The sequence below is a fragment of the Crassostrea angulata genome, chromosome 8, assembly GCF_025612915.1.
Source record: "Crassostrea angulata isolate pt1a10 chromosome 8, ASM2561291v2, whole genome shotgun sequence".
Lineage (NCBI taxonomy): Eukaryota > Metazoa > Mollusca > Bivalvia > Ostreida > Ostreidae > Magallana > Magallana angulata.
The window spans coordinates 59,782,196-59,798,251 of NC_069118.1; the positions used below are offsets into that span (position 1 = coordinate 59,782,196).

The 16,056-nt window shown below is 38.4% G+C and overlaps 1 protein-coding gene across 5 annotated transcripts in view; it reads left to right on the forward strand.

Annotated features, from left to right (window-relative positions):
- LOC128157924 (IQ motif and SEC7 domain-containing protein 1-like) overlaps positions 1 to 16,056 on the forward strand; it is a 55,026-nt gene that overhangs the window by 3,011 nt on the left and 35,959 nt on the right. For 2 of the 5 annotated variants that reach the window (XM_052820584.1, XM_052820594.1), the window contains exon 1: positions 12,378 to 12,727. The exons of 1 other annotated variant lie outside the window; for it this stretch is intronic. In XM_052820584.1, coding sequence (XP_052676544.1) covers positions 12,393 to 12,727 — 335 coding nt within the window. In that variant the 5' untranslated portion in view covers positions 12,378 to 12,392. Of the gene's footprint in view, positions 1 to 5,503; positions 7,521 to 12,377; positions 12,728 to 15,432; positions 15,582 to 16,056 lie in introns of those variants that run through there. 2 more of the 5 variants (XM_052820592.1, XM_052820587.1) reach the window with 2 other exon arrangements.

Here is a 16,056-nt window from a genome sequence, read left to right on the forward strand (position 1 = left end):
TTTTTGTTCTTTTGGGGTCAGAGAATCTGTTATTTGGGTGGAGGTGAATTCTTAATTTTGGGTGGTGCAAATCAGTAGTTTCTACTGGGGAGGTGGGGGGGGGGGGTGAATTCTTACTTTTGGGTGGCTTGGAGCAGTAGTTTCTAGATGGGGCGGGGGTGGGGTTGGGAGAGGGGTGAAGTTTAATATTTGGGTGGTGTGGACCAGTAGTAGCTTCTAGGAGAGGGAGGGGTGAATTGTAAAATTTTAGGTGCTGCAAATCAGTATTTTCCTACTAAGTTTTGGTGGTGAATTTTGACTGACCTACAAGTATATTTGTAAAAAGGTGTACTCAGTACAGCTACCATATATATATGACAGTATCTGTAAAGCCCTGTCAAAGTGTTCCCCTCCAATGGAGATAGAGGGCAGAGCTAATGTCAGGACCGCTCCAAACTCTGACAGGCAGATAAAAGCCAGTGTTTTAATTACAGAACATTTCTTAATTCTAATGAAATCTGGTCTGACAGTCCGCTGACATTGAATTAAATTCTTTGTAGACTTAAGTCCATGTATCTTATGTACGCCACAGAGATTGAAAGATTAAATGTTCATTTACAAAAGTAAACAAACAGAGACGGTGTTATGCTGGAGGTTTTTTGTTGCCGTTTCTTCGGGCAGTTTTTAGGTGGAATGGAGCCATTTTCTAAATGGTGAAGCTTTGACGCTGTCACCTGCTGAACGAAGGCATGTTCCGAGGGTTTTTTTATTTGTTAAATCGTCAATCCAGATGAAATCTGACCTTCTTTTGTTCAGCATATTCGTGATGTTTGCAGTCAGTGCAGTCTTTTAAATGTGCATATAAATCTGCAGTATTAAATGCCCTGAAGACCTTATATTTCAGTTAAACACACTTTAAACATTTTAAGTCTTAATTAATGCAGGCTTCAAGTAAAATAATTGGTAGTCTGAGGTCATTGTAGAGCTACAAAATACTAAGCAGGACTCATAAGTCTATTGACTTGAAACACTTGAAATTTTCAATATAGATGGTACAAAAATGATACATCTAGCTACCTGGCTATGATTCTAAAAAATTATAATCAAATTATTAAGTGTCACCTTTTATTCATATTACTATATGTGGCTGAATCGGATAACAGATATCCCTAATAGCCCTGTTGTTTGTGGGTTAATCTTTTAGCTCAGTCGTTAGAGCTCTGGATTTGTACGCCAAAGGACCCAAGTTCAAACCCAAACTGAGACAGTATATGTCTCTGTTGATATATATATTTCAGATAATATGCCTTATTAAAAAAAAAATTTGATGTTTGATGCCTGTTATTTTGCCAAAAAGTTTAGCAGAAGTAGAATAACTTGATAAGTCTTTAATCTTCAGCGGGGCAGTAGTTTTTTACAGTTCCCTCCTATAACTGCGAGTGAGATAACCGCGAGTGAGCCGCAGCATTGACTATCTGTCAGTGGGTCCGCCTGAGGATTGAATGATGTAAGTAACGGACACTCATATCCGTAGTCTCATCTTCTTCTTGGGCCTTCACCAGCCCTCAATAACGAAGTCGAGTTTTTTTTTATGATTATCCATAAGAAGATCAATAATGGTACTGTAGAGATCCATGTATAATAACTCTGATGCAGTCGTCTGCAATGTTCTGCAATAATCCAAGGAAAGGATGATAAGTTTGCCGTGTCTGATATTGGGTTCTTTTGTAGATGAATGGTATGACTCAAAGCATAAAAACTCCCTGTAATAAGTCAGATGCAACAGTGAAGTGTGGCTTTGTAGCTGATTTGTAGAAGCTGAGAGTGACCCTTCAGCAACAACATAGAGACCTTCAACTATCTCCATCACTACAGTTTATCAAAATATGTGCCGCTTATGTAGAAATCAAAAGCTGGTGGAAAGTTGAGCAAATATTGTTGAAGGACAAACTTTTACCCCAGCGGAGAAAACATTAAAACCATTGAATGTTGTTCCCCATAAAAGCCCCTTCCCCCATCCTTCCCCCTAAATCCCCCATAAAAAACCTACCCCCCCCCCCCCCTTCCTTAAAAACAAACAAATGTATCAGTATTCCTGAAGCGTCTTAATCTTGGTTAAACTTACACGGTTGCATAATATTAGTCCTTAAGTGTTTTTTTTTAATGTGAATTTGACAGAAGCTGTGTGGAATTTAATTGATTCCCTGAGCTGATTGTCAGGGGTCTGTGAGAATTAAGTGCGTTGATTTAAAATGTAACGGTAGAAAAAAATCACAGGCACCTGCTTAAGTCTTTGAAGTATAGATATTTTAGAGAGAGAGAGAGAGAGAGAGAGAGAGAGAGAGAGAGAGAGAGAGAGAGAGAGATTCCATGTTTTTAAGTGGACTATTTTAATAAGATTGACAGTTAAATATTTTGATACATGTGAACTGTACCGTATTTAAAATTTATACGAGAAATTCATTTAAAAACCAAATGCGTGGAGCATTATTGCTTATGTAGTGTTAGAAGTGGTTCTGTCTGCCTTTCGATCTTTTCAAGATTTCCGAGCGAATGGTCTACGCTAATCCTATTTTCTCTCCGCTTATTGAAGATTTGAGGACAGCTCTTTGTTGAATGTTTAAATTAATCTCTGTCAACATGTCGACTACTTATGTACATTGTAAGAAAACAATATCCAATAACCCAGGCAGGGCTTCTTTGTCGGCGAAAAATCCCCATTGTTACATTGTCAGAGAGTAAACAGAGCGGATGGGGGGATTTGTGTATTGGGACAGGAACCCCTATCTAGAGGTTTCCCAGGAATCTAGTTTAGGTCACATGCCAGGACAGCTTTGTTTATCCTGTAAAACAGTTCAAACATATTTGATAACATGAAATATGAGCTTGGTCCCCTGACTTTCCTGTGTCTGTGCAGTCGTTGACTTGTTGTGTAGGGTCGGGTAACAAGGTATTGATCGTCAGGTGTAAAGGCACACCCTCGTGTTTATTGTGTGTGATGTGACTGTCAATTCAGTGCTACTGCAAATATCGCTCATGGCCTATAGACTTGGGGATGATTTAATCAATTTTTGTTAATGTATTTACCAGAACATTATTTATTTATCAAACATTGATTTGGAAATAAAATTTCAAGAATACACATTTCCATAATCATCATCATCTTTGAATTTCTCTTCTATAGACAAGACAGCAGTAGCCTGACTTTGCATCTCTTTGAATTGGAAACGTAATCTTTTTTGCTTAGCTTTTATTATAGTTGCTTTATCATCAAATAAATCATTGTGACCATCAGACAGTGAGGAAGAACGTTTATGCTGACTCTGATCAGGAGAGCTTTATAAGAGTTACTCCCCTTGACACAACTGCAGATAAAACTTATTATATTGTTGATATCCCTTAACATGCCAAATTCTGCTTTCTTCTTTTCATTGTATTGACAATTAAAAACCAAGAATTTTTGTGCATTTGTTTTTATATTTGCTGAATGAACCGTACATTATAATTTCTTTCTTTCTAATAACTGCATTGTGAGCTCAAGGCTGTGTGCTTCCTGGGAGTTATTCCCCTTTATACAGAGTCATCATTACAAACAGTCGTCCAGTAATCAATAAACAAAGAAAATGAGAGAGGCCTGCTAGAGATGAAAGCTTTTGATAAGGGCTTGACTGCCATTGTCCTCGCACAATGTTCAAGGAGTAAATCAGTATTCCCATCTAAGAAATTTGTATTAAACCTACTTTCCATTTTAAATAACTTTTGCGTGTTTGGTATTTGTCAGGAAGGACCACTGATTTCTGCTCATTGTTCAATTGACTGTGGCGTAGGATCAGGTTTATAATCAATAATTTTTGTTTTCCTCTCTTGTTTGTCATTTCTGTTTAGATTCCAGTATCCATTATATTCCATTGATTTCATTTCACCTCTGAAAGGATTATTCAAATTAAATGGTACTTCCATCATTTTGTCCATTTTTTTTTTATAAACCAGTTGTGAAAACTGATGCTAGATTTTAGCATTATAAACCAGTTGTGCTATGCTAGATCTATGCTAGATTTTAGCACGTTTCCAAATCTGTCTGTTTTATTTGATGCAGTACTGTATGGCATTAAAGTTTAAAGTTTATTTCCTGAGGTTGTCAAAGTTTATATGATCCAGCCCAGTTTTCATTGATTAAATTGTTTCACATATTTTAAATACTAAACAGAATCACCTGGAGTTTGTTTGAAGTCTCAAATTACAAATACCAAACTTGTTTTTCTCAAATTTTTTGATTCTTTATTAATTATACTTTAGTTGATTTTTTTTTTTTTAAAATTTAAAATTTTCAGTCAGCTTATGAATCAAAGTTGCCAAAGATTTGATTACTAAATACTTGGACACTTTGCCAATGTATGTAATTAGCACTCCATTGCACCATACATGCAGAATTTTTGTCAAAGTTGTGGTTGATCAGTGAAAATTCTCTCTCAGCCTCAGTGACCGCGTAGACTTGGGGGGTGAGTTCTCCTCGGGGTGACACGGCAGTTTCTTGTCGGTCGTGGCATCAGCTGTTTAGAAACACAACATGACACAGTGAAAACTTTATTGCATTACGTTTAAATCGGTAAGGAGACTTATACACATGCAGACATATCACCGGAGGTGTATTAATGATTGTGTAGGTAAATCAATCGAGCTCGGATTTACAAATCTACTTGAAGCAGAAGATGATATAACGAAAGGTGTTTATTTGTGTGTGTGGATTTTACTGGAGATTGTCACTCTGCCAGTTCAGGACTAATATAAAGAATAAAATTTTTTAGGTGAATTTAAACTGTGAGGATATCTTAATGTTCAAATTGTGGAGCAAGCATAAACTGGTGGACAATTAGTATGTAAATCAGGGGAAGGATAGAGGAGGAGACATATATAGATTAAACAGAGCAGGGTGATGCCTCCCAGCTTGTCAAAAGATTCAGAATCTAATTAGAGAAGAATTAAAAGACAGTTTATGGTGCAGGATGATGGGTTGGTAGGATCAGCTGATTGTGTGGAGCTTTAAATCTTATTTAATTCAAAGAACAGAATTAAGTGTGAGGTGTTTTGAATTGGTAATTCAAAGGTTTATGCACATGCAAATGACATATGGAGCAGTATAATTATATCGTGATAAATGAAGTCTGGTGTGGATGTTGAAATTGATGCATTGATTCCAACAGCAATATGGATAATGGGGCTGACCTTTCAGACTTCATCGGTGGTTGACCAGTGGTAAATATACACAGTATTTATAAAGATCAGCTGGGTCATTTAATTCTAGTTAGTGGAGGCAATCTTAAAAACCTGACCAGAGCTATTTGTGTGTGATGTGACATCGGGGATAAACTGGATGATAAAAAGAATTGTCAGTGGACCTTTGGACCTTTGGAATTTTAGTGTCTGTGAGGAAGACATTTTCTGTTGGATGCTACAGTAGGCATCTGTAGAAAGTGACACCTCCTCTGGGGGTGAGGATAATTAATGACCCCCCTCCCTTTCTCCAGTCAGCTGACGGACATAAAAACCCCAGTGTGTTGATATTTCCAGTCTGTATTTGGGGATTCTGTTTATGGGTGTTTACATCTGAAATATAAAGTTTCATAAACTCTCAGGGTCCCATGTAACATGTTTTGGGGATAAAATTTACAAAACAGAGACAAAGAACTGGCCTTCAGTGGAGGGTAGAAGGGATCGTTTCATACGGGAATTGAAAGTTGAGAAAGGAGTGAAAGTTGAGGAAGTCAGTGTGTGAGTGGAGAGAGAGGGCAACAAATTCCTGTCCCAGGTGTCTGGACAATAAACAAAGACCTTTGTGAACTCCAGGGAGCTGATAAGGCTGCAGCTAATTGACATCCATCATTGGACTCCAGTCAGACTCACTCAGACTCCGTGAAGTCAGGAATGTAGCAATTTCTTACACCTTTTCTTCTGTGTTCAGCTGTGAGTGGAGAGAGAGAGAGACATCATTTATCCAGCCATTTCTGATTCTTTCTCTCCCTGTCCATTGTAACATCATTTATCTAGCCATTGTTGATCTGTGAAAGCCAGCTTTTGCGACCCTCCCCCTCTCCTATTGTGTCCGCTGTGTTGTGTATTGGGTGACTGTAAGTAAATGAGGTGACAATGGACCATTGTATGGTCAGAACTGCTTTGTGATTGGTAGATAATGGCCAGACTGGCGGTATATCTCACTGAGTAAAGATCAGACAGGCTGTGTTGTTTACCTTGGTGACAGGAGCAGTGGGGGGAGTCCTCAGGAGCAGGTGTGGGGCAGGTAATAATGGCAGATGTTTCCTCAAATATAACAAGGTGAAAAAACATAAACAGATGATTTAACAAAAAAGGAGACTTCAGTGTTTAATTGTCCGGTGTAAAGTGTCCTCAGTTCTCCCGAGTCAGCCAGTCAGAGAAACAGAAAGTTACAGGAGGATAGACAGATGGAATAACAGATAAACGCAGTGTGGAATTATTGATAGTGTCATCAGAAAGCTGGGAATGTTGCCAGGGTCGTCTTGTGCTGGGTCAGGGATACATTGAAGGGCCTGATTACTGATTTATCTTGAACCAGGACAATAAAAATTGACGGGGAATTATCTGAAACCCTCCCAAGTCCAAGCTGATTATAATTCTTTATCATAAAACAATCCCGTGATAAGTGTTTGTTGTAATAAAAACACAACATCTCTGTAACAAGGAGGACGCAGTTTACAGGAGAGTTCCCTGTACAAGGGAGGCAACTTGTCACAGCTGGGAGCAGTAGCCATAATTAATATCAGAGATGTAAATGGAGTCGGTCCTGTTTGGCCTTAATGAATGATGTTTAGACTTTGTGTTTTATTTATGTGAGGAGTCCTACTTTCCCCTTAGAGGATTCAGCTTGAAAGCTTTCCCTGCATACTGCAGTCTCCACTTGATTAACTAACCCAGCTGGAGTGTTTATTCTGTGCCCCCAGGGCAGATCTCGTTACATGGTTTGTCTCCCTTGTGTAAGACTGCTGTAACACAGTAGAGCTCTTCAATGTCAGGAGGCTGGTTTAGTTGATTTATTGAAATTGATTTGGATGAAAGTGCTTCTTGATGGAATGAGGGATATTTAAGTTTCTTCTTATCTCCTGATACTAAAATAACCCAGTGCTGACTTGTTTCCGTAGAACTTTATTTTGACAGACTCTGTGTAATGGTGTATTTATTTTGTGGATAAAAAAAAAAATTGTCTTGCCAGAGTTACAAGTCCATGTATAATTTACAAGGGGAGTATATTGAAGACAGGGAGATTTCTAACAGAGGATATACCTAAGGAAGGCCTTCAATTGATCCGTTCTCTGCGGATTGATTCGGTGCAATAATATATTTTACTCGTGTCAACAAGAATCAATAACTCCAGTGACGAATCCAACGTGGGATGCTGCAGTGTCTGGATAAAGTCGGATATTCTCCCCGCGTGTTCCAATGGATGCCAGGGTGTCCTGACCGTGGATTTTTCCTGTGATTCCCGTAGACATGTATATCTGCATTACTGGGTAGGTGTCACTTAGATTATCTGTCTAGTGTGTAATAGGTAGAGGAAGGGGGGTGTATTGGGTCCAGCTGTTATGTGTGGTTCAGGTGAACTCGACATCCAGGTAAATCTGTATAATGACGCATCATTCTGACTCAATAACATGTTCTTTATGCAGTAGAAAAAATCAAAAGTAATGTGCATTATAATGACAAGACATATTTGCATTTAATTTTTTCAATCAAACAATTTTTTTTTATCTTTAAATGTGCAGGCATACAGGTTTGAATAATTATGTATATTTGATACGAGATGTGAAAGCACAGCATTTTCCCCCATAGATATTATTACATTGAGGATAATTATTGAAAATAGACTGCAGAGATCAAATGAGAAAGACATTCAGAATTATATATATATAGTTTATTGAATGTGCTCTTTTTGTTTTTATGTATATGAGGGGTTTTTTAAATAAAAGAAAAGACTGCATGATCAGAGGCCTGCCATTTTAAAGAGATAAAATTTTGAATTGTCATACATACTGTCATTGAAAAGTCTATATATGCGAGTGGGAGAAAGAAGGATATTTTAAATCTTGTACATATTTGCCAGAAAAATTAAAATCCTGTAGGTTCAAATAACTGATGTGTAACTAGAATGTAGGTAAACGTAGCAACCATTATCAGTGTATGTAAAATGTAAAGCTTGTTAGGGGCTGTAGATCTGACTGCAGCTAGCTATGTGTACACAATCATTTAACAACCTGTTAAAAAAATAGTTCCTGCCGATGTGTAACTACAATCTTTTGAACGCAGGGGGAGGTCTCACATTCCACTGTGAAATTCTGTGTATTCAAAATTTTTATACAAGTTTCTGAACACAGTGAAGAACAATTAAAACTCTTGAATCTGTATAAGGTGAATGCATGGGTGTGAAATGTCACTTCATTGTCCATTGAGCAATGGTAGTTAGGTGGGTGGGGGTTGTGAAGAGGGGGGAGGGGTTAGTAGGTCAGTTGGGAAGTGTACATGGAGAAACATATTGTCCTTTTGTTTTACCTCTTTGCTATACTGAGACGGCACTGATAATTACCAAACTTGATCTTGAAAGATTATACTCTCTAAAACCATAATATCATTTTGGAGGTGACAGGTCTTGAGCCAATTTGAATTTTGCCAGAGTTTACCCTGACTTTTGTTTACTTGTTTACTCTGGTCTAAGAAGAGAAAACCCTAAATAACTTAACACTTGTAAGAAATCTCAAGCCAGCAGTTTATATACTGACCATGTAGCTTTCATTTCACAGGGAACACAAAGTCTGCTATCTTGTTCATCTAAATACATCAAACTTTGATGTGCCATTGATTTATAGTCAGGTAAAGGCAGAGAGAGAGAGAGAGAGAGAGAGTATAATGAAGACCTCAGACTTCATGGAGACTCCACTCTCTGGGGAAATTAAGTGGTCAGTTACAAAGGGTGCACATCAAAGTCTGCCTTGTCTGCGGAGGGGGGGGGGGGGCTACTTGAGGAGTAATTGAACTGGTCAGTTTTCAAAGAGATCTACACAGAAGAGAAATGTGTCCCTGATGCTGATTTTATGTCTCTGGTGATATCTGGTTTGATATCTGATTTTGATTTTTGATATTTGGTTTTGATGTATGGTATCTGATTTTGATGTTATTCATTCTGATATGTACTGATAATTGATATCTGATTTTAAGTTCTTTCTTTCCTTTTTAAATCTGATTTTGATATCTGCTGATTTTGATATGTGCTATATTTAACATCTGATTTTTGATGTTTGATTTTTGATACATGTATTTGATTGGAGGGTAGGAGCCAGCCAGCCAGTTAGAACTGGTAAATGACCCTATGTACCGAGGCCCTATCTGGCTGTGTATCACAAAACATCACCCCAGGAATCACAATGCCTCAGGGTAACACTATCTGGTCCAAACCGTCCAGTACTTGTCTGTGCTGTGTTATTTTTGTAAGAGAATATATATAAATAGGACAAGAGGTTAAGTGTGTCCCTGATTTAGGATTATGTCATTTGGCTGAGTCAACAAAGTGCAGGCTGGCTGTCTGTCCTCAAGTGTAAAGACAGCCATCAAGATCACGGAATTGTTATGTAAGAGTTCGCATTTTTTAAAAACATTATATGTGCAAGGAATATCATTAACAGGCCATTACTGCAGGCCATTAAAAAAAAAGATTGAAAATGCATGGAATATGCATACATGTTTATAAAAAGCGAGGAGCATGTTTAAAACATGTAGATCGAGTTTGGAAATACTTATATTGATCCACAGAATAGCACTGTATTACCTGCAAGCAGGAAGTCAGTCTCTGTGAGTCTTTCCAAATAAACCTGTTCCTGATTTATGAGGCTGCATTTAATTTTCTGTTTGTGTCAGGAGTTACCCTCCTTGATTTATTTCTCGCTGTACATACACCACTCTCCTATCTATCTATATACATGTACATCTATAAATATTTTAGCTTGTTTATGCTATGTTTAGCAATAAAAGAAAGATGACTTTGCTATTCTTGATAATTTCCTTCCAGGAGCAAGTCTTTTGTAATCTATATCAGAGCTTTCATTGAGACCTCTGCTAAGGGTTGGGGGTTTGGGGAGGGGTATTAATAAACCTCCAACCATTGTATGTGGTAAAATGACAACTCTATCTGATACTAATAATCTTTGCACTGAACAGGTATATCACATTCTGTAAGAGTACTGAACAGGTATATCACATTCTGTAAGAGTACTGAACAGGTATATCACATTCTGTAAGAGTACTGAACAGGTATGTCACATTCTGTAAGAGTACTGAACAGGTATGTCACATTCTGTAAGAGTACTGAACAGGTATGTCACATTCTGTAAGAGTACTGAACAGGTATGTCACATTCTGTAAGAGTACTGAACAGGTATGTCACATTCTGTAAGAGTACTGAACAGGTATGTCACATTCTGTAAGAGTACTGAACAGGTATGTCACATTCTGTAAGAGTACTGAACAGGTATGTCACATTCTGTAAGAGTACTGAACAGGTATGTCACATTCTGTAAGAGTACTGAACAGGTATGTCACATTCTGTAAGAGTTAAATAACAGTACATGTATCTATAGATGGTATATCATGAACAAGTTCTGCCTTCAGACTGATATTTGATTTCTGGTATGGTACACCAGCACAAGTATTACGTCAAACTCCTTTGATAAAAAGATTTGAATCTATTGATAGTACATTCATTATGTACCATTCATGCATGATTCAATGGATGGTACATCATCTTCAGGTATTAACTGAGATTGCTGGTGCAGCAGATTGTTAGATGTTGTATCTCCGACACAAAGCCTGCAGGAAGTTATCTCCTGGAGTACTGTGTTACCGGTGCGTGACGTCGACCGATATCTCGGATTGATGTCAATGTCTGCAGAAACCGCTGAAAATAAAAGCCTTGGCAAGCCCAATCTATATCTGGTGTAGACAAAAAGACATAAATCATAAAATACAATGAAAACAAATGTTGAAAGGAATGAATCAGAATGCAGACAGAAGAATGTTTGATAAAAATGATATACCAGGCACAGACTGAGGGAAATAAATGGTCTATATTATGATTTATATATGTTTTAATCAGACTTACTTAATCTCTCTCTCTCTCTCTCTCTCTCTCTCTCAGAGAGAGATGTAAAAAAAAATCTATATCAGGATTACAAGTGCATGTCGATTGCATTGATATATTGATTGCCTATTGAACCACACAGGTAATTGTCATACTTATACATACATTGTATACTGTACATGGTCTGACTTTCTCCCAGTAATGAGCCCGAATCCCTCACGGTCACCAATCGCTACCTGAAGACTAAGGCCCGCTCTCAGTGATCGGATTTTCCGTTCCGTGTGGAAACATCGTGATTGTTTCCTACCCAATATTGACAGGGGTTTGTGGAAGAAATCTGGCTCAAGCCAACTTCTAGGAGATTTGGTATCTACAGGTAATGAAAGGGCGGAAAATCAGTAGCTGAAAGACGATTGGCATTAGGATCCCATGAACTTAAAACCCCTGACTCCAGCGGAGGCTGAAGAGAAACACCTGATTTCACCTGATACAGCGGCCAGCGATTTCTCTCTCCGTCCAGAGGTTTCTCTCTCTGTTCAGTGTCTTTCTTTCTCTCTCTCTCCAGAGTCCAATTCCTTGTGTTACAACACTGTGATTCAAATTTTCTTTTCTGTTACTGATGTTTTAAGAATAGTGATGGAATCAAAACTCTCGTTACTGGATCAGCATTCATTATCTTGACGTTATCATCTTCCAGTAGATTTTCACCAATTATTACCTGAACCAAAAAAATCAACAACTTCGAGCCAGACTTGTGTGCTATTTTATTGTTTTAAACTTTTTTTACAATCTACATTGTTGGAGGGAAAAAATGAAAAAAAACTTGTGGTTGAAAGCTGTTTAGGTTTGGAACCTTAGCAGGTGGTATAAGATTTGCCTTGTCTCTAGGCAGATGGAGTTCTGTTTTACCAAGATGGTTTACCCTGGTGTATCATTCCCCTTGTGTCCTGTGATTGGGATGAATGTGAGCAGATTTCAATGGAGGCTTAATTAACAGACTCCTTCATTAGAGAAATGTTATGTAATCAACGTTTTCTTATAGAGCCTTAATTCATCAGGAACTCAATCATTTGGGTCAAAGTGTCAATGCATTTGGGAGGTGTGTGTATCCAGCCAAACATTGATTCGTGTCTTCAATACCAATAATCAAACCAATGTAACAAAAAAAACCCCACTTTTGAGTGTTATTGGGCAGAGTTCTGTAGTTCTTGGAGAGATACACATTGTACCCTATTTTGGAGGAGCAGGCAGAGGGGGTATGGGATTTGGTTGGCTTCCTAGTTTGATTTTGCGGTGTTTTTGTGGGAGAAGGCGACCCAGGAGTTCCCAGAATCTTCAAGACCTTGAACCAGAGGCGGGCTCAGTAACTGAGTCCGAGTCTGTGATCACCGAGTTGAGTCCAGAGGGATCTCCGGTCAAAACTCCAACAGAAACAAGTCCGACTGGAAAAAGTGTGAGCAGAAAAAGTCCAGCTGGGCATCTAGGACCGGGGGACAGGACAGGAGCTGAGCCTGGGGGAGAGGCAGAGAATGGAGAGAGCTGGAGTGCAGGGAGGGGGTCCCCCCGTGAGACGGACCGCCACCGACAGTCTTGGTAGGGGACAGGCAGCTATTAAATTAAAAAGAATAGGACTTTATTGATAGATAATGCTATTGCAGGGGATAGGCACTGTAAAGATTGTAGAATTTTAATTCATTATTGATGTTATGAATTATTGGTGATGTTAATGACATTATGACAATAGATAATAGATATAATTCAAAATCTAACAGACCACTGTGGACACTCAGGGATAGAAGGTCAATGTTATAGTGGGGTACAAGCTACATTTAGCTTGCAGTATATTGGGGTACAAGCTACATTTAGCTTGCAGTATATTGGGGTACAAGCTACATTTAGCTTGCAGTATATTGGGGTACAAGCTACATTTAGCTTGCAGTATATTGGGGTACAAGCTACATTTAGCTTGCAGTATATTGGGGTACAAGCTACATTTAGCTTGCAGTATATTGGGGTACAAGCTACATTTAGCTTGCAGTATATTGGGGTACAAGCTACATTTAGCTTGCAGCATTTAATGAATTATTGATACTTATTGTCACTGCTGTGTAGCATATATCTAGCATTATTGATTACATTATGACAGTAAGTATGTTTCTTCAATATTTATCCGATTTTAAAAACTTCCTGGTCAGGTTCCAGGGTAATCAGAAATCGTACAACTTTGACATTTAGTTTTTTTAAGACACATGTCTCTGAAGTATTAAACTATCACACTACTGGGAACTTGTCAAGAATCAAGTTCTCTTTGATAAAACTTTTAGCAGTTCAGCTTGATTCAAAGATGTCTGCTTCGATTACCAGCAGTATTTAAATCAATTATTTAAATGATGGTTTTTTTTGTATCAATGTTATAACACAGAAGTGGGGGGAGGGAGATGATTCTGTCTGTAGTGATATGTTAATCATACTGTTACCTCCTAATGTCTACGACTTGTTACTATTCTCCTTCGTATTTTTGGTCTAATCATAAGTAGTCAAGAGGAGTAACTCTGGTATGTGAAGATTGTGCTTTACACTGCGTTAAGGGAAGCAACTCTGTGAACTCTGTTACATGATGTCTGCAGTAAAAGAGAAACACTGATTTTGTTGCGGTTTCCACTGTTATGGATTCATACCCACTGAGTATTTCCTTAAGTCTTTGGTTTTTAAGAAGTTTTACAGACTTTAAACGATAGCGGAAATTATGATTTATGACCCCATCAACTGGAATATGGATGTTTACCTCAATGTTCCCCTACCTCTACACAAGTAGAACAATAGAACATGTTGTATTGTGTATTAAAGAGCCAGAGTTAGTTGCTGCCATAAGGACAGTAACTCGTGTAAGGACAGTAACTCGTGTAAGGACAGTAACTCATGTTGTAACTGTTATTTTGATGTCAAGGGCAGTGACTGTTGTTCTCTCCATGTGCTGTGCCAAGGGCAGTAACTCTAGTTATGTGTCAGCTTGATATTATCCTGCTGATGATATTGTATTAAGTTTTCTACAAGCTATTTTCATTTTATTGTCTGTTGATATCTAGGGCAGTAACTTGTGTTTTCCTCATATGCTGTGCCAAGGGCAGTAACTCGTGTTTTCTGTTTTGTTATTTTAATGTCTTTATTAGATCTATGAATAAGCTGTGCCAAGGGCAGTAACTCTGGTAGTTTGTTGGCGTGATGTCAATGCTCTTGAGATAGGGTAAGTTATCTATAAGCTGTGGAGGGGCACCTGTCGCTAATCAAGACAAGGTCTCCACAGTAATTGTCTCTGCTATCACACACACCTAGAACAGACACTGGTTCTCCCTGTGTCTGCTGACAGCATCAGATTCACTGTCATTGGGTCTGTGTGTCCTGTGTGTGTGAGGAGAAGACAGCACCCTGTAAGGGAGGTACAATATCAGATAGACTGTCATTATGATGCCATAGAATGCTTCATGTGTCGTGTGTGCATGTGGAGACAAGACGCATCCTTGGAGAAAGCTAGATTATACATGTACATGGCTGACAGAAGATTCCTTTTCTGTCTTCAGCTTGGTGAGGGCCCCAATTAAAAAAAATCCACCCCCTAAATAAGCCATGCAGTATTGCACTTGTAGTGGGATCATTTTCTGGTCGGATGTACAAAGCACTGAGGATTGGATGTCTATATTTACCTGTTCACAGTTTGATACCTATTTACCTGTATCCCTGAATGATGAATCTACCTGGAGACTTTTACCTGGGATGAATATTCGTCCCTATTCTACCTGTGCACTAACTGATGGATAAGCAGTGTCACCTGTAGATGAGGGGACCATCACTAAATCATTTTATAAATAATCACTTGATAAACAACCCAGTGGCCAGTGAGTCTGACGATGAACCTGTCTGATGGTGTAGAATTCTGGTGGTGAACCTGTCAGATACACATGTAACACCCCAGATGTACTCTGTCATAGTTCTCAACGTACCACCCAGGATGTTTATTGACGCTAGTCCTGTGATGTTCACTGCTTGGTCATGGAAATTATTAAGCTCTGTGATTTAGGATGATGTTCGTGTTCATAGCAGGATATTTTGTGAACTATTACTCCAGGGAGGCTTGTTCATGTTCATGCATAGTTGGAAAGGTCGTGAACATTAAATATAGGAACACTGATTTGTGTTTTTGAACTACAACTGTACAGTTGGGTGGTTTGAGTTCATAGTTGGAAAGTTTGTAAACCACAATTGTGTAGTCGGCTTCGTGTTCATACTAGTAGGAGCTACCACTCAAGGAAGGCCTGTTCACATTCATAGTGTGAGAGTGTGTGAACTACTACAGTAGAGTCAGGTTCAAGTTCACAGCTGGAGAGGTTCATGTTCATGCTGATATGGCGTTCCTCTTTTGGTCCCCACACTCACGATATAAACGCAGACGGTAAGGCTGTTCAGGTTATCTCCCTTTGATTGTGGGTTCATTGCTCTTAATGTGTTTAAAAAAAAAATTAAATATCTTTTTGAATTGTTTTAATTTTTTAAGATTAAATACATGTCCATGTTTTACTAATTTCATTTTAACCAAAATCAATTTTATAAGAAAATTTAATGCAGCGCCATTGCATGTTGCTTTATCAATTGACATAGGAAATCGATTATTAACACCACTTCACGAACTTATGATAAGAGCGTATGAGAGAGAATATGTCTCATTTTTCAAAGGCGTTGAGTTTCTATTGTGTCCTATTGCCTCATGCATCTGAGACGATCGATTGTTTGTAAGACACCCGGAAATCCTTATCACAGATTTCTGTATTTGTCTGGTCTTGGGGTGGTTATGAAGACTTAATCGACAGGGGCTCTGTGGTGGGAAGACAAGGACCAAAAATGGTCTTTGACCCAGACAGGAACCACCC